The sequence below is a fragment of the Dunckerocampus dactyliophorus genome, chromosome 17 (assembly GCF_027744805.1).
Source record: "Dunckerocampus dactyliophorus isolate RoL2022-P2 chromosome 17, RoL_Ddac_1.1, whole genome shotgun sequence".
Taxonomy (NCBI): Eukaryota; Metazoa; Chordata; class Actinopteri; order Syngnathiformes; family Syngnathidae; genus Dunckerocampus; species Dunckerocampus dactyliophorus.
In genome coordinates this window covers 12,951,687-12,975,007 of record NC_072835.1, presented here as the reverse complement: position 1 = coordinate 12,975,007, position 23,321 = coordinate 12,951,687, and the positions used below count along the sequence as shown (strand labels likewise).

At 41.6% G+C, this 23,321-nt stretch overlaps 1 protein-coding gene across 7 annotated transcripts in view; it reads right to left on the bottom strand.

Moving 5' to 3' along the window:
* Positions 1-744: 744 nt before the first annotated feature.
* The window catches only part of grin1a (glutamate receptor, ionotropic, N-methyl D-aspartate 1a), a 44,339-nt gene continuing 21,762 nt past the window's right edge, over positions 745-23,321 (bottom strand). For 2 of the 7 annotated variants that reach the window (XM_054756834.1, XM_054756836.1), the window contains 16 exons: positions 22,996-23,170; positions 21,844-21,988; positions 20,293-20,379; positions 19,853-19,997; positions 19,439-19,569; positions 17,659-17,823; positions 17,125-17,243; positions 16,728-16,840; positions 15,841-15,989; positions 14,500-14,657; positions 13,800-13,961; positions 13,404-13,513; positions 12,932-13,077; positions 7,920-7,946; positions 7,168-7,278; positions 745-2,411 (listed from right to left, as the gene is read on the bottom strand). In XM_054756834.1, the coding sequence (XP_054612809.1) occupies positions 2,343-2,411; positions 7,168-7,278; positions 7,920-7,946; positions 12,932-13,077; positions 13,404-13,513; positions 13,800-13,961; positions 14,500-14,657; positions 15,841-15,989; positions 16,728-16,840; positions 17,125-17,243; positions 17,659-17,823; positions 19,439-19,569; positions 19,853-19,997; positions 20,293-20,379; positions 21,844-21,988; positions 22,996-23,170 (2,012 nt within the window). In that variant the 3' untranslated portion in view covers positions 745-2,342. The remainder of the gene's footprint in view (positions 2,412-7,167; positions 7,279-7,919; positions 7,947-12,931; positions 13,078-13,403; positions 13,514-13,799; positions 13,962-14,499; positions 14,658-15,840; positions 15,990-16,727; positions 16,841-17,124; positions 17,244-17,658; positions 17,824-19,438; positions 19,570-19,852; positions 19,998-20,292; positions 20,380-21,843; positions 21,989-22,995; positions 23,171-23,321) is intronic. The other 5 variants (XM_054756835.1, XM_054756837.1, XM_054756839.1 and 2 more) reach the window with 3 other exon arrangements.

The window sequence follows — 23,321 nt, the reverse complement described above, 5'->3', positions numbered from 1 at the left end:
ATCACTGTGGTTCGCTGGAGTCCCAAAGCTTTAGAAATGGCTTTAGAACCTTTTTTAGACTGATAGATCTCAAATAAGTTAGTTAGTTAAGATACATTTTAACACAGGGCCATGTAGGTTTGGATTTTTTTTTCCTCCCTTAAGTTTAATTTTAAAAAAAAGTTGTGTTGACATTGACTAACATTTAAAAGTGTTTCTTGATCTGAAACAATTAAGTGTGACAAACTTAAGAAATCAGGAAGGGGACAAACACTTTTTCACACCACTGTATCGCCATAGAAATCCTTTTTTTTTATTATTTATTTAACGACGGCCTTCACCGTGTCTGCCAAACATTCTGTCCCTTGGACAAATGTAAATGAGGAACCCTCTCTTGGAGTAACGCCTAAGTGTCTTAGGTGTTGACATTTTAGCTGGTTATTATAAAACACACAGAAAAAAACCATACATTGTTGCTCTATGATTGCCCTTGGATAACCCTTGGAAGGATAGGCTGTAGGGAATGAATAAATTGCTAACTAATTCAGGCAAGCAGTAAATATGTGTCTGCTTAAATGTGAGTATTCATTTTATGATATAACGTCACATACTTATGTACCGTATGTGCATAAATACACATAATGCGACTAAATGGAGTGTGAAATAATTAACAGACAACATGTGGGGATTTGCAAGTATTGAAGTCTATTTTATTTACAGTTCTGTAAAGAGAATGGTTCAATGCATTAAGGTAAGAAAAGCAAATGGGTTTATACTGTTTATTAAGAGGGTCTGTGTGTGTGTGTATGTACGTGCGTGCATGCCCATGGAACACAACTTGTTTGTGCGCATGAGAGTAAATAACTAGAAGTAGTAAAAGACATTCTCAGCAGCAGTCGTTACACGTGCGCACTATACAATCTCCTCATTCTTAGTAACACTGACCAGACTCTATTTACATTTCATTCAAATGATGTGCATAAAACAGCTCAAATCCACTGTGACAATACAGGTCCAAAAACAAAAAGCAAAAGCAGTGGAAATAAAATATCATGCAGGCAAAAGTCATCGAGAAACAGCTGAGAAGAAAATTGGGAAAATAATGTTTTGGCAACGCGTCATTATTACACTTAAAATGACTGCAGATCTAACAATGCCAAATCATTTGTAGCGTTTATTTTTTTTACTGTTTGGGAGCTCCCTCTTAGTGTAAAGTGCAATGTGGTGCTGGACACCAGGAAAGATGTGAGAGTCTTGATCAGCAGTGGTTTCTCATCTCCAGAAACTGGGAAAAGGCCTGTTTTTACAGCCAACCAAAGCTTGCAAGCTTAGCCATAGCTTTGAATTTACTCAGGCTCCTTCATGAAAAAGTTCCCCAGCAACAACCTGTGCCCAAAGGAGGTTTTTCACCAAAGATCGAGTGCTGGTTGCCTGAAAAACTTGGCCTTTTGATGCAACCCCTTTGAGACTGGAAAAGAGAGAGACTGCGGCAGGAGAGAGGAAGACGGAGGGCAGCCCCAAACACAACATGGCTTACGGCATAAAAATATTAGTCTGCAGATTTGTCAGACTGCAAAATAAATGCTTTCTTGCTATAAAACGTAGCTCATTTATCATCAATAAATTATGCGTATAAAAAAAACATGCAATTTGGTATTTTAGTGGACAATCAAAGAGGGAAAAATGCAATTCAAGCCTGGACTTCCAAATATAAGAAATGACATGACTAATGTCATTCAAATATATACAGACCATATACACACACGCATGCTTTCATTGTGATTAATCATATCCTCAGTATTAGTGCCTTTAGTAGTGCTTCTCAAGGAAAGAAACCCAAACTAAACTATGTTTAAAATATATGCAGAAACACAAAAATGATGCTTATATCAATGGAAGCTTACAGTACTTAGTGTATGATATGTGCCAGAAAAAAACCCTAAATATTACAGTGGTTTCTAGGCCCTAGTTTGAAGTGATATGTCAAGTACAGTACTTGCATTAAAACCGGCTTATTCATTAATGCACCTTAACTACGCCTGAAAGCTATGAGGCAGGTCAAGAAATCGGAGTGAACAACAAAGGTTTAGTCTACGGAATTACAGAAAAGAAGGTTAAATACGTCACGCAGTAATATACATCTGGAAAAAAAGGCTGTGTATGTGAGTCGGATGGCTCCGTGCATGCTCAGGGACCCTATAAACATCTATGGCCAGGTAATCCTGACATTTAAGAAGGTGCAACTTCAGCTCCTCGAAAGGATCCCCTGGCTATCAGTGAAGTGATGAAGGAGACACGTCTCCTGTCAAGTCACCTTCCTCTCGTTTCCTCTCTCCTTAAGTGGGTGAGAGGGCGACGCTCCCTTACACCACAGTGCTGACGGACGGGTCAGACAAGTTGAGTTGTCCTGTGATGTCAGTGGGGGGGTACTGCTGCAGAGATGAAAAGAAAAGGGGAGGAGGGGAGACACATGGGGGTGTCATTTCCTGTCATCGTACTCTATACGCACTTGTAATGCACTTAATTGCTGCAGCAAGCTTTTCTAACCCCTCTCAGGCTAATTAGTTTGGTTGTGATTGTTTTAAATGCCAGATGCCTGAGGGGGGTCAGTCGGGAGAAGACACTACATGCACATGAGGCTTGACAGCAGCACGTTTGAATCCCATCATTCAATGGAGGAGTCACTGTTCTCATTTATAAGCATGCAGAGGTGTCATCTTAATTTAGCAGCCAGTGAAGAGCAAAAAGTGCTGCTGCGTTCAAGCCTTCACGTTACTGCACTTCCTATAAAGCAGAGCGGGGTAAATTATAGAGAGGGACCACAAGGCCTGGTTTCCGTGCAGGTGGTTAGTTGCTATAGCAACAGGGATTTTGCTTGATTGATTTGTACCTTGGGAGTGGGGTCTGACAAGCCGCAGGTCGTATTTTTTTTTTTTTTTAGTGGTAATGTTTTTTTTCTCATTTGCCATACTGAAAAAGAAATGATTCATGAAGGCTAATATTGGCTCATCGGCATTTATGTGCTGTTCTAACACAAATGTACAGCAGTGCGCCACATAATTAGTGCAGAGTTTATCTCCAATGTGTTTTTTTTAATCATCATTTATAGCTCGGAGACGATTCATTCAACTAACAAGCTGCAGATGCAGAAATACAAAGGGGCGCTAGGGGCCTACGTTTCTTACATCTGCTGGTGTAACAGTGGTCATCCCGCAACCACACATCGCCACCAATTGAGAGTCTTGTCAAGGGCACTGGCCAGTAGACTCACGCGCTGTCTCCACGGAAACGTTCCTGGGCTTTTTTTTTTTTTGTGGTTTGAAAAAAATTCACATCCACACTGCGCCTGATTAGTAAATAGTCGCATCCAGACGGGAACGGATCACTGGGTGAAGACGATGTAATGGGCTCCACACGTGGGAGGTGACGACACCTGTAGTCCATTCATTTTCAATGGAACCTGCATGATAGGGCGATTATCACAACACGGAAAATTCGTGTGTGTTAAATTTTGTGCTCGTGCATGTCATCGTCATGCGGGCGTTTCGTTGACCGACCAATGAGTGGACAGGATGTTATTCAGTACTCTCTCACAGGTAAACATGGAGGAAAAAAATAATACTTGCCTTGTCAGATTTCACTGAGCTATTTGACATTTCTAAAAAAAAAAAAAAAAAAAAGAATATAGCGATATGAACATATAGCGGGGCGGTGACGTCATCGTTTTCTACATGGCAACGACAAGCCGACATTTTCAGTTTCTCCCACTCTGGAACCCGTGTAAAAAAAATACCATTTCAGAGCACCCAGAACGCCTTTTCCGTGTGGATGAAAGGCACAAACATTAAAATACTTTGCCTTTTCCAACGTTTCTGTGTGGACAGCCCCCAAAAGCCCAGGCTCTCAACCCACTGACCAGCACAGCTCGTAAGGCGTGGAGGAGTGAGGTTTTGCACAGGTATTGCACAGCTACACTACCTGGCATTAAAAATACTTCCTATCAAAATATTACACAAACATAGTTTGTCAGACAAACACTACCCAATGAATGTCTGTCTTTTTCACACCACCACAAGTAGCGGCTATTTTCTGCGTATGTTTTGCGGTTGAAAAGTGCTTCAACTTTCGATTTGTTCCGATGCATTGCACGTAGTTTTTCCCCGATTTTATGGAGAGCATTGGGGAACTGTTGAACGCGATCTTTAGCAGCAATTTTTGTTGGATAAATGAGACATTTTGCATGTTGGCATCTCCATCAGAATAAAGTGACGATGTGAGTGCACGATACAGTGACACATTTGATTGGTTAGACCAGTGATTCCCAACCACTTTGCCGCGGCACATTCATGTGAAGAATTATCAGGTCTGATGCAGGAAATGTTCCAATTTCACTTAATTGGTCCAAAAGATACTATAAATATTGTATCTTTGTTCAACTGTCTATGCCAGCGATGTACAGTCGTCTCTTGTTTATTGCAGATAATTGGTTCCAGGTTGGACCGCAAGTGAATTTCCGCAAAGTAGGATTCAATATTATCAAGGGAAATATTTTCGTAATTAGAGCACGGTTTTTATCATTTTTATATGGACCTGTAGTCATTAAATAATACCCGTATAGTCACCTTTACATTTGCATTACGCACTATAGTAGACATAATAGAAAATAAGCCATCTTAGACCTAAATAAGACTAAGCATTGACAGTGTATTTCCTGGTGGCTATTGTTTCATCAATGTAACACCACGGACACCTAGAGACACGTGTAGGATACTACTCCACTGCCGCTGTTTGTGGTTAAGGAGCAATTCACGATGCACTTCAATCGCTTTATTGACAAGCACAGACAACACATGCAGTTCACATTCACACAGGAGCTGCTGTCGGCCACGCTCTACCCTGCTAAGCTGATGCCAGCACTCAGCTTACCGTCAAATCTAACTAGCTGATGTCAAACACGTCACTTCCCAAGCCCCGCTTCTTAAAGGCACACACAAGTCACAGATACGGTATTACACTTTTATTTTTATGTTCCCTCATTTAGCCATTTTTATGCTTGAAAATGCTTAATTTAGGCCATGAATACGTATAGACAATAATAGACAATATTTAACCACAAAACAGCGATCCTTTATTAATTAATTTTTGAAAAATCGAGAGTGCGGGCACGAAGTTTGACCGCGATGTAGCAAGGGACGACTGTATAGTGACAGGCTGAACAATCAAATGCTCTTCTACTAGATGGCAGAAGGTACATAATTAATCTGTGTAGCCATTCAAACCATACTTGACATTTGCATTTGAAAATTAGGGGACAATTAGGGAAAATGATTGTCTTCCAACAGTATTACCACCAGCGCCCAGCCCTGCCATTTTTTTTTTGTAAAAGGTAAAATACAGGAAAAAACGGGAGGGTGCCAGGAAAGAGGTCCAAAATATGGGAGTTCCACCGTGAAAACAGGACGGTTGACAGGCATGATTCATAAATCATTTTTGTTTGCTGCTGTGGGATTGTTCTTATGTAAATTAAATGATGTGCCTTGGCTCGGTAAAAGGTTGGGAAACACGGCATTAGATTTCTCATTGATGAGATAATGAAGGGACGAATTTGCTTCGCAAAAGTGACCATAATTGGCCCAAATTTGGGGGAAGTTGGGGAAGACATTACAACCACAGCTAAGAGTGTTAAAGCTTTTTAGCACGAGGGATCTTAGCACAGCTACATGGAGTATTGCACTACTTTCTACTGTCACTACATCTAGGACAGTGTTTGCATGCTTGAAGAGGGAGAGAGGAGCAGAGTGGCATGTGGGTGAGGGACACTGACACTAAAGTCCATTGATATCCATTCATGTAAAAAAAGAACATTGATATAAAATCAAAAATAATGGTCAAAGACTGAGGATGATAAACCATTTTGGTTACATCTTTTGTTGACACTCGTGTGGGGTTTTATACTTGGGTCGCTAAACCAAACAGAACCCTCAAAGCAGACTTGAGAACAGAGACGGTCCCACTCTTCTTTGATTCTACTGCCACACCTCAGGAAGGGAAAGTAGAGATGGTTTTGTTCAATAAAAGGGACATTCATAAAAATGACAGTTAACAAAGAGATAAGAGAGCGAGAAAAAAATAAAAAAAGACAAAAAGTAACATTTTTGGACCGGGATGCTTAGCTGCAGCTACAGCTGTAGCTCAGTCCAAACATGGAAAAGTGTCAGAATTGAGGTTGATGCAACAACTTTGACCTTGATACTCTCAGTGTGCAACAACAAACGAGTCAAGGAAGAATAAAGAAACCATTACTTCGTTCGCATTGTAGCACAGTGAGAAAGACAAGAGAAGACTTCCGTCATCACCTGAAAATACCCTGAAAAAGACACACGGTTCACAAGAACACTGAAAAATAAACAAGAATTATGACAACAAAATATGACAAAGCAGAAAGTAAATCAATCAATACGTTAATAGAAATCCATGAGTGCAAATCCTGAAATAGACAGATGGTTCAATAGCAAAACGTATTGGTTTTCTTCTTGGTGGGATTGGCCGTCGCACGACCACCTTGAAAATGGAATTTTGGACAAAAAGACAGAACACTGGCACATGCGTTCCAAACCAAAAGAAACCAAACAGAAGAAGTGCAGGTTTGGTGCAAAGAAAAGGTCAATCAAGCCACCAAAAGTACTGGTCACAAACACATAAACACACATGTACAGGACGCACACCGTGACTCGCTCAAGAATCAAACCATCGCCAGAGTCCACAAACAAACCAGCAGCCCAAGACAAAACAGACAGCTTGTTTGCATCACCCCTGATTATGGATGAACAACAGCCCCCCCACCCTTCCACCCCACACCACCACCACCTCTACTGGGTATAGTCGGCCCCTTTTCTGATTCCAGCTCCTGGCCTGACCTGACCTGCACTGATATCCTTCAGCCTGTGGAGGCGCTAGAGATGCTTGATGGTTGATCGATGGTGAACTGACAGACACGTGACAGAGGCAGCTGAGCCCCGTGGAAATGGATGAGTGGCGCATGGGGACTCTCTCGTGATCGGATATGGAGATGTGAGCAGAAAGGACAGAGCCCGAGAACGAGAGAGGCGACAGAAGAGGACGAGGAAGAGGAAAAAAGAGCGGGAGGAGGAGTAAAGAAGGGAAGATGTTGCTTCTGGGTCTCCTTACCGTGTCTTTGGAGGACCTACGTCTCTTGATGCTGGAAGCCAGGGTGGTACTGATGGACCTAAAAGAGGCTTTCTTTTTGGGGTCGGGCTCTGCTCTACCACTTTTCCTATCCTAAAATGAATATATGTGGAAACATTATTCATGTTCATTCTATGGCTGGCGGTGATAACTTTGCTTTCACCCATTCTCCTATTCCCAACTCCACCACTCGCCACAGTATTTGTCCTCTTATGACGTCTTATGCGCTAAGTAGATGGGGGCGAAATGTGAAAAGTGGGCGATAGAAAGGGATCAAGACTGTTAAGACGTGAGAGTGGGAAGGTTTAACGGCATGATGTGAGGGCACTCATCTAAATTTTACACAAGCTGCCACAAAGGGACCGCAAAGATGGCACTGTAGTCTAATCGTTTGGGCTCCTAGGAATGCATTAGAATGAGTGATGGGTCGCAAAGATGTCAGTGGGTGTGATACCATGTTTCACCTTAATTAAACCATCTGAAATATCCAAACTGTCGCCTGACAGCTCCAACTCCTCATGGACAACACTGCTCAACATATACAATGAGAAAGTATGCCAAGTAAATCTACACGGACAACATTTTAGCATGCATCTTACTTGCAAACGTCGAAAGTTAATAAACGTTTAACCATATCCTTACAAGATGCAAATTCACAAGTGCCCACTTGCTAATCTCAGCTCAACAATAGGGTGTTTGTGTGCATATAAAAACTCATATTAAGGTATTCTTACATCCTGAGTCTCTAGAGAGGAAGAGGGCTGCATAGGGGGAGAAAAGAAAAATAAAATAAATGTCCATCCACCATCGTTATTACTTAAGAATATCCTTATGCATGAGCCAAAGGATCAGAAAAAGGGTGAATATCTTTTAAAAACTATAGTAAAAAAAGACACTAGCAAAGCAAACATCCACATTCAAAGCCAGGCAGGTATAAAAAGGCAAGCTACAGTATCAGAAACATAGTGGAGAGCCACTAAAATGCATATCAACAGCAACTGGAACTGAAGCCCATTTAAAGTCATTATACCTCGAAAGGGTATAATGGAAATTCACCCCACACATAAGGGAATGAGATGGGATGATGCTGATGCTTAATAATCATAATTAGAAGAATAAATTAAAAAAAAGTTGCAGACATCACAATAATATTGATGTCAGCTACTGTGCAAAAAAGGAAACAATACCTCGTCTTGAAAAGAAAGCATCGCGTGATTCAAGTAAAGGATGAATGAGAGGTTGCAGGAAAAGGGCAGGATTGGGAAGATGGATGCCCGTTTTCAGGGGCGGGGCCGTGTGGTGTGAATTTCACCATGCTAAAACATTTTATGGATGGATGATAAGGCAACAAAAGGGCAAAACAGAGCATAAATTAACACAAAACAAACAGCATGACAAATTCGAGTTGGCCAGAACTAGCCCTGCGGTACAGCCTGTTTCAGCAGGTCACATGGCTTTTTTCCCCCCTTTTTTAGGGCACATTTGCACCATCCAGCAAGTTTCCTCTCAAACCCCTGACGACACGTGGTCAGGGGGCGAGTGGATGGTAGATGAAAGCTGGCAGGAGGGGGTGATTGGTGCACGGCATCACTTGATTTTAATTAGGAATAACATGACTCTCCTGTTGGAAGATGACATATCAGGTTAGGTCATGATGGTAGTCTAGGAAACATGTGTCTCTAATTCTGCCCTTCTTGAGCAGGGAAAAAAATACATTCCCAAGTGGCGTAACCTCTTTTCGTTAACATTTTCTTTCAGCGTCATTTCTTAGATGTGTGAAGCCTAATGAGGTGTGCACAGTCCCGACCATGCAGGGCATGCTGGACCATCAGGACTCGGAGCTGCTTGTTTTCCATAGAAACAGAAGCGAGTTGGCTGTGGTGTTTCACTGTCATCATTATCATCACTGGTTGCCAAACATATTTCTTAAAACAGTTCTTTTACTACACTGGTGTGTTCAGACAGTGCACTTGTGACTAATGTAATGTAATGCACAGCTTCACGTGTAGCTACTTGGTGATGCATGGGTCATTTCAAAAAGACAAATCATTCATCAATTACAGTGGAATCTGGAAAGTTGACTGCGTCGCTGATTAAGGATAATTCAGGAAAAAATATTTGTTGTGAAGGCTAGTCATTAAAATCCAATGCCAGAGCCGAGATGTCGTTTCAGTAAGTGTCTAAAGCAGGGGTGCTGCCCAGGGGCAGTTTGTGGCTCATGGCTTGTTTTTTTTCCTTCTTAAAAATACAATGAAACAATAATAAAACAGCAAAAAAGAAACAAAAAGCATAAAAACGAGAAAAATTTGAAATGTTGATACTAACACAAATAAACTTTGTCCCGCAACTTTTCTGCTGAATCTGGCAAGTCAGTGCCCCACTTGGCACCGATGTAAGTGGGCGGTGAAAAGTGAAACTACTGTACTGGATTCATGTTTAGCAGATATCAGATAAACGTTAAATAATGAAAACAAAAAACATCTCGCCGAGCATTTTCTACGAGGGTTGGGACAAAATATAAATTTTGCACTTCTTTAATGAGAATATGCTTTGTCACCTTTACCGCAAAGCTGAGATGCAGCCTGTTTTATGTGTAACTTCATAGCATATCTACTTTGGCTTGGTTTTAGCCTTTTTTTTAGAACATTTAAAATACCAAAATGGTCCCCTGCATCCTTTGATTTTTGGTGGAAAACGTTGGCTTTTTTGTGACTTGTATTCCAAAAGCCACCACAGGAGGGCATCAGTGGTGTTAAAGAACCGGAACCATGTATTGTAAAGTGGAAAAGCAATGCACCTGCCCCTCTTTTGTCTGCTCACTACATCTATACTGTAACCGAGTTGACCCTAACAATAATAATAACAATAACAATAATAACAATAATAATAATAATAATAATAATAATCATAGCCTAAAGTCCTACGAAGGCGACTCTAGGCTGAAATCCCGCCTCTCATTTGTCAATCATCATTAAAGCTAAACGTTTCATTGCTTTCATGCTTCATTCTTAAAAGGAAAACTGCACTTTTATGGGGGAATTTTGCCCATCGTCCACAATCCTTATGTAAGACATGAACACACACGTCTTTCTCTCATTACGGCACGTAATGGGACACACCTATGCTGCTGACAAAGGCTATTAAAACACCTCCAAAAACCTCCAACAAGCGTTACTTTTTGTGAGCGTGGCACGTGGCGAATGCGTGGTGAAGATTGCCGCTAGCCAGCTAGTAGCTAGTGTCACTGTGCCAGTAACGTAGTTTGATCGGCGTAACAATGTTAATAATAATAATAATAATAATAATGTTGCCATAGCTTGGTTAATATGCATGTCAGATTATATGAAAATTAAGCGTTGTTGGCACTTTTTGGATTTTTTTCCAGAAGACTTTATTGACGGAATATGTTTATCCCATTACGTGCATTCTTAGCCAAGTCTTTTTTTGTTGTTGCTGTTTTTACGTCTTTAGAACGCACAGAAAAGAGAAAGACATGTGTGTTCATGTCTCACATAAGGATTGTGTATGACGGGCAAATAAAAAAAGGGCAGTTTTCCTTTTAACTTCCTTTTACACTTGTACGGATGTTAAATCCATTTACCAGCCATTAAGTTTTAGTCTTCCAAGCATTCAACTCTTCAAGTGATTGTCTTTTTTTTTTTTTTTTTTGCACTTGTCTGACAGTTCCATGATGTCAGTAACATGATGTCTTATCCAGCAATCATTCTTCTTCTCCACCTCCAGTTTTTACTCTAACCAGTAGCAAACCTTCCCGAACAGATGTTCAACTTTAGAGGTTCCACTGTATTTGAACTATTTTCCCACATCTCATGAGTTCTAATCATTTTCTACTGAAGAAAAGCAGTGCATTTTGTGATAACAGGGCTGCCTAGACATTCTAAAACACAGCATAATGTCATTGCATTGAGGAAATAAAGTTTAAGGTTAGTTTTGCTCACTTTCAAAACACGTTAACCCAACTGCTCCTGAGTGGCTACAGTATTAATATTACATGCATATTCAGCACAATGAAAGGTCACTTAATATGTAGTCATTAGCAGCATGGAGCGATCACGGGATGTGCTCCATCAACATATCTGGATTAGACAGAAGTGCACTTTCTCTGAGCATCCATCTTTCTGGTCAAATGTGTGCAGATGCATGGTTCAACACAAGGCAGTAGAAGCATATATTTACATACGATTGCACAAACAAGCAGTCCAAATAATGCCAGCAATGGGATTCCAGGTTCCAGTGGTCACTGCACTGAGGGAGGAGGAGGAGACCACTTAAGCTGCAATGGTAGATTTTCCATCATGATGGTTGCGTGTCCTACATAACCAAGTTGTCATTTTGAATTTGTGGAAATGAGATCACAGTGAGCAGTCACATCAGTGCACCCAAACCGTATGAATTACGTCTGGCATAGGACAGATTGGATTAGCTCAACTTCATGCATTCCTCAGTGCTCCTCGGACGAGGCCTCATTATTGTGGTTGATAGTGCCGTGAAGACGGTGCGTATCTTGAGCGCCGAGGTCCTGGTGATGGTTAATGAGCAAAGATGAGCGCGCTTGAGGCATCTTTGTTTAGCCTTGCAGGGGAAAAATAAAAATAAAATCGACGTGATCGTCGCTGACGCGGATCTAAATCATGCTGGTCTACTCGCAGTTTAGTGTGTCCCTCTCCTTTCTCAGTGATGCGCCACACCACCCGCGCCCACATCCCCCACCCAGCATGCAATCACCTGCTGTACGCATCCACAGAAAGTACTTCCATGTCAGGACATTCACAACAATGACATACTGTACAGTTGTCAGCAAGATGGCGGACGCGCTCTGTTTGCTGACAGGCACTTGACATTGTCTTTATACTGTACCTTCCGTCACACATCAAGTTGTGGTTCATATACAAGTGATGTGTGACAGATAGCCACATGAAAGATTCACAGTGACTGGCCATTAAATGTCACTGCGTGGAACCCCAAGACCATCCATTCAGCGAGTGGAGGAGGCAAGAGGTGCCTCTCTCAAGAGGGAGACCTCATAGGTTTGGATTTACATTTTGCATTCACGTTATTTCCTGTAATTCCAATTCAACATAACATGTGAAGAGGAGCCAATTCAGTTCAAATTCCATTTTTTTTTCAAATGATTTGAAATTTGGAATTTTGCACAAGCCTGATTACAAACATTTCAACTTCAAAATATTTCTCCTAAGTATAATGCAACGACTCACAGGTAGGTTTAATAACTGTTGATTTGCACAAATGTCATGATGACGCTACGCATATGTGCATGGCTGCACAAACGACAGATATATTGATAGAATAGTCAAAGCTCCGTGATTGCACCAGGACATTGATTTGCAATGTGCTCTATTTGTCTTGTTGGCTTCTCTCTGAGTTTGATGCTGCTGCCAGAGTGCAGGAAATCAATGATGCTATAATGAAAGTGCACGACTAACCAACAGTGCTTTACTTTTACTGACTGAAAATTGTATTTCTCTTTTTACGTTAGCATCACCTGACCTTATCAAGATGACATGCACCATAGCTGAATGTTAGAGATTATCGCAAAATAGATGGCGCGGCCGTAGGTTACAAACTCACTGGCTTTTGGATATTCTGCTGCAGGTTTATGATGCCTTTAGAGATCACGGTTTCTCACATTTTGCATACATTGACCCCCATGAGACGTTTTCTTGATCAGCCATTTTTAGCCTGTGGCAAAGGAAATGGTTCCTACCTGTAGGTTCTTCCTCCAAACATTAACGGCCGCAAAGGCGAGCTGCATCTGCTTCCTGCGGGCGTCTTTATGGCGCTTATAGGCTATTTCGATGAAGATGAGGAAGATCCCCGCTGCTATGCCTCCAGCCACCAGCATGAAGACCCCTGTAATGAGCGGGCGGGAGAAAAGACAAAAAGTCTGAATGGCAGGTCTCCGAACCCCACATCGCTTCCGACGAGCTTGAACGCACGCTGTGTCATGCTCGGTGGTTGCCACACCTCCTTTAAACTACTCCCGACGTACGACACATGATTAAAAGACCACCACGAAGCCACAGCACAAGATACTGTACGGTACACAGCACCCACGCCAACACTAAAAACAACTATTTTTGGTAAAGGTATTGGACAAAAAAGGGCTACAGTACCTTACCACTGCAGTTTTTGTCCAATCACTTTTAAGCGCTTTCTCTACACCTTAAGGACCATACCTGCCATGTTTTCAAAGGTGAGTGTGGCTGGGGCATTGCTCCGTGAGTCACACTCCTGGTATCTCACCCAGGTTTTATCTAGGTCTTCCATGAAGCCATTCTCATGAGAACTGCAAGAGGTCAAGGGTGGTGGAGAGAGAGGTGACAAAGTCAATGCATTGCGCAATTGTCGGGACTCTAGAGTCGCTTATACCCTGATTGCAACACATAGGAGACGGACAACAAGACAGGGCACAGACAGAGACAGACAGTGAGGGCAGGAAGGGGAGCTAAAGACAGAGATGTGACACAAGGCGATGGCTAAAAACTGGTCAACAGTGACCATAAAATCATATTGATAAGAAACAAACAAAATAAAAACGTCAGACGAGTAATGCACCTTCGGCTGGGACAGACCTGAGAATGGCCAGGGACACATTCTGTTTCCAGGGGCTGTCCTTGCGCATGCCTATGCCAAAGCCCGAACGGAAAAACAGCTCTCCCGTGGTCACCAGGTCACACTTCTGCGAGGCTTCAAACTCCAGCACCGCAGAGTCCCAGATGAAAGCATGCAGCTTGCTGTGGGGGAGGGGAGGGAGGAGTGGAAGGAGGGGGTTACGGTGCAACAGTACAATGATCTACATACACATTTATTGTCGGCGACCCTCTCTCTCGCACACCAGATCTTGTGTGTCATTCAGCGTTTACCAGCAATCAGTACCGCTGCCTATGGCCCAAATGTAATCCAATGACAGATGGGTGAGGGCGACTCCCCCATCGGACTCCCCCCATCTCATAGATGTTCTCCAGGGTGCAACCTGAAAAAGGGTGCTCCTCCACTCAATGTTAGCTCCACCTCACACTGGTACCAGCGTGGCTGTCACGTCCACATCTCCCCCCCCCCTTTCCCTGGTCTGATCTCAACCATGGGCCTGGATCAGATGGAGGGCTGCAGCAAGTCTTGTAGCTTCCAACTGATCCACAGGTCCATGTGTTCCTCCCCCTCCTGCCCATTCCCATCTCCACCTGACCTGACCGGGGCGGCACTGACTTTGTGCTTGACAGGCTGAGCGGTCGGCCGACTTGATGTGGTCAGCGCGGCCTGGCCGAGACTCACTTGTCACGCACTGCCTGGATGGCCTCGGCGGCACTCTCATAGTTGTGCTTCTCCATGTGGCGGTACATGGTGCTAAGCTCCACCTGCCGCCGGAAGTAGATATCCACGGAGCTCTGCTTCACCGTGGCGTAAATGAACTTGTCCGATGGGTTTCTCAGCTGTGCAAAGACATCATAAAGATCATAAGACTGCTAGAAGAACCACTGCTTAATTGTGGCATTATACAATCATTTCAGACATACAGTAGAAACCCGCTTTTCGCAAATGGCAAAAATCCGCCGGTAATTGAGACGCCCATAAAAATGCGTATTTTTGACACACAGCTCGCTCCTCCGCCTTCCAAACCATTCCTGCTAGCTTGACAATCCGATTTCGGATCAACATTTGCACTAAAAGTGACATTTTTAGATTAGATTCAGCCCCAGAAGCCTCCGCTTCTCTCTTCAATATGTCTTACACACTTATTAAATTCATTTTTAATTACAAAACGTATACCACTAATGAAGGAAAACATAAGATGATCGATGAACAGATTCACGATGTAGAAGTCATATAATGTATGTTTCACTTTTGCATCTCAGGACACAACTGTGGTGTGTTGAAGGACCGCTGAACGAAGTGCAAAAGCGCCTGACAAAAAAACATTATCAGTGAAGCATGAAGACATAGACATGTAAAAATTCCTTTTACATTTACCTGTGTTATCACATATTTATAAATGATTGCCGACTTAGGGTGAATGAAAGGTGTTTTCTGCAGAAAAAAATTCCTATTTTCATCGAAAAAAAACCCCCTTTTTTTTTTTTACCAAAAATGTGAGAATTTGCAGGGCCATGAATGCTGAACTGCAATTGCGGGGATCCACTGTAGGTTTCATTTACATTTCATTATTATGCATTCGAGGTAATATTTACCAGCCCAGAGTGGGTCAAAAGCATTGTAAAAGCAGAGATATTGGTACGTTTTTGCAGGGGAACTTTGGTAAAAAGCTTTGCCAGGGGAGGTCTTCTAAGGATATTCCTGTTCAATTGTAGGGAAAACGCTAACATTTATGATTATCTCTATATTTTTATAGTGTGATAAACCTTTAAAATATCCTTGTTAAAATCTGATTTGGGCATAATTTGCCTTGCACCTTGACTAAACGAGCATATACAACAACCAGTCGCTGTATTTTTTAGTCCACCGTGTGGTTTGAATATTTCAAACCTCCCGTTCAAAAGCCAAGTCCTAACAGATACACATTAAAGCTGCCCCCTTTAACATGTTAATTTAATATCAGCAGCATTTCACTATGTCATATCATTAACTGGTGTGCTTATAAAGGATCATATTATTCACCCTTGGGTCATTGATGCCGGTGATGCGCTCCTCAGGCCGGTCCAGCACCAGGAAGGCAGCCAGGTTGGCAGTATAGGAAGCCACAATGATCATAGCAAAACCAGCCCACACCATACCCAGGATTCTCGCTGAGAAGCTGCGAGGCGCACCTGCAAGTTTAAAGTTTAACTGGGATCAGTTCATTTTCCAATTCAAATTTCCCATGTTAGAATTCCCTTCACATGATCTCATGATGTCCCTCCTCAACTCAAATAATTAGAGATCACACTAAATGACAACATGCAGCATCCACATTGTAAAATAAAAAAAAATTAAAAAAAATACACACTGGTTTTATATTATAACGTAATATTTGTAAGTATTTTGTATTATGTGAATTTTATTTATATATGTATAGTTTTTTCTTTAATTTAGTTGATCCAACATTTACTGTTTTTTTGGTGTTTTTAGCTAACAAAATGGTATTGCACTGAACCGCCTGACTTTTTGAAATTTTCCGTAAAGTCAGTGTTATTTTATTTTTTTTATTTACATAAACAAGGAAGAACAGAAGAAAAACGTAAAAACAAAAATATAAGTCAGCCAAAATCCGATGAAGGTCTAACAAGGAAGCAGGATTGAAACAAGCAAAGACAAAGGGAATAAAACCGTTACGATACAAATCTTAAAGCCTTTAAGAAAAAAAAAAAAATCCAGTGTCATCCTCAAAGAAAGACTGGACCATGGTCAAATTGGGCAAAAAAAATCTAGTAGTTAAGAAAGTGCATGTTTTGTTGATAAAATAAAAGAAGGCTCTCCAAGACAAAGTAGCCAGTTACCAAAGACAATACCAGCAGCTATATGGAACAAAATGTCATTTTCCTACTGTTCCATTTAGTGCATCTGACCTTCTCCAATTCCAGAGTTCAGCAATACTCCCCAGGAGAACCACATGGCAGATGACAAGGTGAGGGCATCTTCTTCTTCTTCTTCACTGTTTACTTTAAATCTTCCAAACGGGCTAAAGGGAAGACATTGGGAGGGTTGCAGGAGATACAATGAGACCTTGCAGAGAACGTGCACAAGAGAAAACCTTGAGAACCCAGGGACATGAGAGGAGACTGAATATGAGCAAAGGGAAGTCAGCAAGGAAAACACACACAAGAAGGCAGCACAGGGACAGAGCGGTGGGATGGTTCGAGTCATTTGTCACCTCTGACTGGCTTCTTGTCTAAACTGAGGGGCAGATCTGCAGTGGTTAAGAGTGCACAGACACACAAACACACACACACACTCCCCGTGTACCTGAACCGGTCTAGTAGGTAAAGCATCACCGCCACCACATGCACCGAAAGACCCACCAGCAGCCAAAGTGTGCTTTGGAACGGCTGCATGAACGAGTCCAGCGTACTGCGAGGAATTTCCTGAAAACACACACCAGGCAATCAGTTAATGCGTAATACCGATTAGAATGATCCATGAACAAACAATTTATTGTACAGGTTATCTCTGACAAGCCTTTTTACTGACAATATTTGATTATTTTGCTGTCCACATGCTGCAAAAGTGCAATTTTGCACTCTTACATGAAGTACTACAATTAACAAATATCACTAAAAGTCGTCTAGCAGCCATACACGTGAAAATTCCCTTTTTTTTTTGTAAAATTCACTTTATGAAATCTGAACTCATATTATATATAAGAACTTTAAAAATGCTGTTACTTTGCAGAGGCTTTCTCCTGTAAAAGAGCATTATAAAACAGTATGCTACAGTACATGCTACTCAATAGAGGTCGCTTAACGCAAGACAACCAAGGTCATGAACTCAACAACGTACCTTTTTAACAAGGATGGTTAGACCTTGATATTTGAAGGGTTTGGAGAATTCAATGTACTGTGCTCGTTCGTTGTTTATTGTCAGCGGGGCGACAATCATATCAGCCAGGCCCCCCAGGAGCTCTCCCATCATGCCATTCCACTCTTTCTTATTACTGTTGTTCACCTAAAAGGCAATAATTATGAAAATCATTGCAAGCGTTCACACTTATAGTCCAGTATGGAGATGGAAGAAAATATGGAGTTGTTCCCTCTATAACAATATGTTACAAGATGTTGGAAGTGTGCCTGTGGTTGTTTGGCCATTCGTGCAGATGAACATTTGTGATGTCAGTAACTGATATCGCAGCTCAGGTACCTTAAGAATGTTATGAACTCCTCCCCACCACCACTCCCAAGCATATTTGACTTTGTAGATCATTTTATCACATTGCAGGTGTTTGTGCTCTGCAGGTCTTCCATCTTGCAAAGGCACCCCTGACCTGTGGACGACTTATTTTCCCTTAGTGCACCACTTATGAGCACTCCTATGCTCTTTTACTATTTTGCCGTTTCCAGATTTCCCCTTCAAAAACAAAGAGGTGTCTGTCGCTGCGGGGCAAATGAGGTGTGAACACAGACGGTCTGCGTGATGGGTGTTGAGGTGTTGAACTCTGTCACCACTGTCCCATAAAAAATACACACCAACATGACCTGTACACTTTCACAATTTCAAGAGTAGCTAAAAGCACCGTACTCCTTGAGTTGACCCACACTATAGAGCTAAAATCCATCTCACTAGATTCAAATTCAAATTTAACATCAAACTGTGTACAAACTGTGTACAAAAATGCAATTACACGTAAATATAGCATTTTACACTATTTTGCTCTTTGTGTATTTTTAGTTAAAGTCTTCAAATTTCAGGCTAAAAGAAGAATGTTTAGGGTACTTACACCCCTTTAAACTCTCATATTTTACCCATTTTGGAATTTGACAGCAACATGCACGGGCAATTAAAAATACATTCATGATGTTTCCTGGGCTCCATGTACCATAAGTGCTTTCTGATTTTAAAGCTAATGTACGTGTCATCGCACATCTAATATCTCACTGTATTGAAGATCAGATGAGTAATGAATGAATAAATGAATAACCGAGTCAGATGGGGGGGCCTTTCAGACTTCTGATTGGCCAAAATGCTCATGAATGTGTTTTTATGTGGACAGACATCTTTTTAAAACTGCAGCACCCAAAAAGCAATACATGCAAAACTGTCCAATAAGACCAGAAAAAGTCGCTAGTTGCTTTTTTGAGTCGCTAAGCCAGTTTCTGTTATTCTCTGGCAGACCAGGTGCATGAGATTGTGCTGTGAAGCATTTTTTTTACAATGCCATCTGCTGTACGGAGCTATAATAACAAGCTACTCAGACAGTCCCATTAAAATGTGTTCATGAGTGAGCGCCGGTAGTGCCAAATCTAAAAAAAAAATAACAATAAAAAGGTAGCGCCAACGCTAAATGTATTTGTGTGGTAAATGTATTCATGGTATTCATGGTAAACTTCTTCATGCTGTTGATTGAGAAAGTGCGCCCTAACTTTTTACGGATCATGTATGCCTACACCCTTTCGCTCTGGACAGATTTGGTCCTATTGACTCCCACTATAACCAAATATTTTAGATACACTACAATCCTGGCATATTATAATGCTTTAACCACGAATACCTCATACATCTACTTTTAAATTAAAGGGGAAACAGATTTTAACTTCAGTCTTTAGTGAAGTAAAGTAACACTAACCCGCTCCTGGGTTCCAAATTTCCCATCAGCCACCAGATGAACCTCATAGGTAAAGTTCATGGTCATAGCCAGCTTGATCAGGAGATCAATGCAGAATCCATAACAACACTGTGGGACAATTGGCCGTCCTGTAACCAAACAACAAATGGTTGCAAGTTACAATCAGTGTGGACGAAATTGGCCGGCTTTTTAATTTGATGTCCTTAAGCGGCGCATGTACACTAGACAAATGCGTCTCACACACGCACACGCACACACGCACTACTCTTACGCACATGGCACACACCCTTCACACACTCTGAATGGCACACTCAGCTACATGCATACATATATAGATACCTACTGCATATATATGTATGCATCTCCAGTAGATGTTTGTGCATTAAAAGCACATTGATATCATAAACGTCCCTGATGTGTTACCTGGGATGGTCTCATTAGGCCCAGTGCAGATAACCTTTTTAATTAAGACTCCATTTAATGTCATTTCCTCTTTGCATGTTCCATCCGGCATAGTGGGTTTCACATACACAAATGGCTCCTGGTGTATGGTCACTATCTACAACAAATAGGAGAAAGCTGTTGATCACATGGATTCAGATGTTCCCATCATGAGGGACAGCCATGGAGAATGGAAACGCCCAAGAAGCAGAAAAAAAGAAGATACAGACACAGATGAAGTAAGAATGAGAAGCTTATTTGAAACGACATGTTAAATATGTCACTGCAGCTCTTATGGACTTGGAGTGGATTCATTCCCCTTTGAGGAGCACATATTTACACACTGTCTCACAGGAGCAAAAGTTAGTTTCCACACTTGATCAGATTACTGCGTCAATGTGATGCCACCTTACCTTTAATCGAGTAGACATCTGGAAGCCTTGTGGTTTTTCGGTCTCCCCGCCGGGCCAGATAATCTTTCGCTGATTGTTCATTACCACCTGCAGGAAGGCAACGCAGTACATACACACATTAAAAATTTCATAAGTTGGGTCATTTTATATAACTACAGCTGTTCTGTTATTTACAATTGAGATGTGAGTCTGTGTCCTACCCACTAAGTATCACGAACTTACAGGGATTCCACTACATGTAATGGATTGTGGCGGGGCGCCATGGCTCGATAAAAGCCGCCACACCTTGTATGTGAGTTTTTTTATGTGAAAACCATGTTAAGTAATACAGTGTATGAATGGACATACATGCTATATCAGGGGTGCCCATTACAGCGATCGCGAAGGTAGTGTTGGTGGTGTGTCACCTACATCATAACCATCACTTCGTAGATGTCATATGACATCAGTCAGCTGACATTAAGCCCGCTCTTGATTCGGTCTGGTGCTCATAAAAAAGTGGAGAACAGATGTCGGCAGCCACACAGGGATAATGCAACATTCATCTCTATTATTTTGATTACGGATAAACTAACTCAGCGGTAACATGCCTATATCTGCAACAAAAGTTATCCGTTCACTTGTAGCGGCTACTTATGTAGAAAAAATAGTCAATTGTTTCATGGCTGTACTTCGCGTCATGAACGTATTTTCTCCAGGTTTGTTTGTGAAACTACTATTTCACGATGAATAGTTCTTTGTCTCTATGTGTTTGGCTGGTGACCAGTCCAGGGTGTACGCCGTTTTTCGCCAAAGTTAGCTAGGGCAAACTCCCAAACAGGATAAAGCGTTATTGGAAAAATGAGGATGGCAAAATACACAAATGCAATACACAAAATACATGAAGCTGACCCTCTGAGTCACTTTGCATTGGTCTAAGGTCCCTATACTAAGTTGAATGAACTTTTTACGCAATTGTAGATGTGAACATTTACCCCACAGGGCAAATGATCCAAAGGTGGGTTGCAATCACGTGACCTAGAGGCACTCCGTGTCACTTCCGGGTCTCGCTTGGGAAGCCAAACATTCAATATAACTACATGCACACTCATTGTCTTTGTGCAACGGTTGGCAGATTAATGCGAATAACTGCGTGCCGTTGAAATGATTTGGTTCAATTGTGTGACTGGACATGGTTTGTTGCACAGCATCATTGTAACCAAGGTGATCAAACAGGAGTGAACACTTAAGTTCCGCGTCAGACATTGAATGTAGCAGATGAAAATAGCACTTTGAACACGTGTATCTGTGTCCTTACACCAAGTCAGTCTTCAAGAATACATTCTTGTATGTGTCCTTCATTGTTTCGCTGCGCTGTTATTTTATGCGTGTCAACATGAATGTGTGCAGTTCAGCGTCATCTTTTTATCGTCAAATTCGGCTCATGCACATGTCGAGCATGTGATTTATTTTCTCATTTTCCTCTATCACATATTTGTATTTGTATTCTATGCGGCAGACATGTGTCACATACCTGTAGAGACCCAAGTACAGAGACAAATGTGAGCTTACCTGCGTCCCATTATAAACGCCGACTTGAATGAGTCGACTCTTCTGGTAGTTGAGAATACTGTAGTGGGCGTACTTCCGGTCGCCATCGTCATTGAACTCCACGCGTCCTGTGAGGCCCTCTGGGTATTTAGATGACATGAGCACCCTGGCAAGCAAATGAGAATAATTACAGCATATGTGCGTAATGAGACGAGGATGATGTAATGTGCTGTATGTATTCTCAGAGGAGCGCAACACTCTGTCTTATTCTGCTGAGTGGATATCACATCATTATGCTGCTGTGAAATTGGGTCAGTTGAAGGTCAGCTAAAAAACACAACTATACCACAGAGTATATCTATTTTGTATTATTTGTAAGTTCAAATATTATGTTTTACACTAAAATTGTACACATTGCTCTTATTTTTATTAATTTCATGAAAATGTTTCTTATCTTCAGTAGAGTATTATCATTTCTACCACTAACGTTAAGTTTTAGGGACTTGATATAAACATTCATACATAAATGATACACGTTTGAAAATGTCTCAACGAACGCAGGCAGGCAAATACAGGCTTCCCCTCCCTTCCTAGCGCTCATCCAATGACCAGTCATATTTTTAACGCTTTTCAAAAATGCACATTTTCCTCACTAGGGTGTTAAATAAAAAATATTCCAGAACTGTGAAGGGAGCCAAGACAAGAAGGCTGAGAATCGCATGCGGCTCCGGAGCCGCAGGTTGCCGACCCCTGGTGTAGACCTCGCTGTGGGAACATAGTCACGTAAAGAATCACGTCTTCAATGAAAGTAAAAGTAACCTTGTATGTTCATTTATCCCTTTCATTCATCATCGATACGTATTTATATGCATTTTGTATTGGTTTCTATAATTGCAAACTGTAAAAACATGTTTTGTGCTCACATTTCTGGTTTTCTGCAACAGATTAACTAGATTATTTCTTCTGGGAAAAATTGGTTAAAATTCGGTTAGCATCTGTTTCGGTCTCAGTTACTGGAACAAATATAGATTACAGTACATACATTCATACATACATATACTATATGTATAAAATTGTATTTTGTCGTTTTTAGTAGTAGTATTAGTTGTAGTTGTAGCAGTAGCAGTGTTATTAGTGCTGGTAGACGAAAGACAATATGCCATATATGAGTACCGTTTGAAGAGAGGCCCTGTTTTCCAGATGTTGGTGTTGCCCACACATCCTCTCGGAGGCTCAGTGATATTTTCCTTCTCAAAGAGTTCCTGGATGGACTGTGCCACCACTGCCACGGCATCATTGATGTGAGCCGACTCGTTCTTCCCGTTGATGAGCTGCAGTCCGATGAGACCTACGACCAGTCCCACGACAAACACACAATTACTCATCTGAGCAAAGTGCTACCTCTTAGGATCCTTTTGCAATGCTCCAAGTGGGCAAAAACTTATAGGGTCTCCAGTTTAGACATCCTGAATAAAGGTGGCACATCAGCAGCAACAACT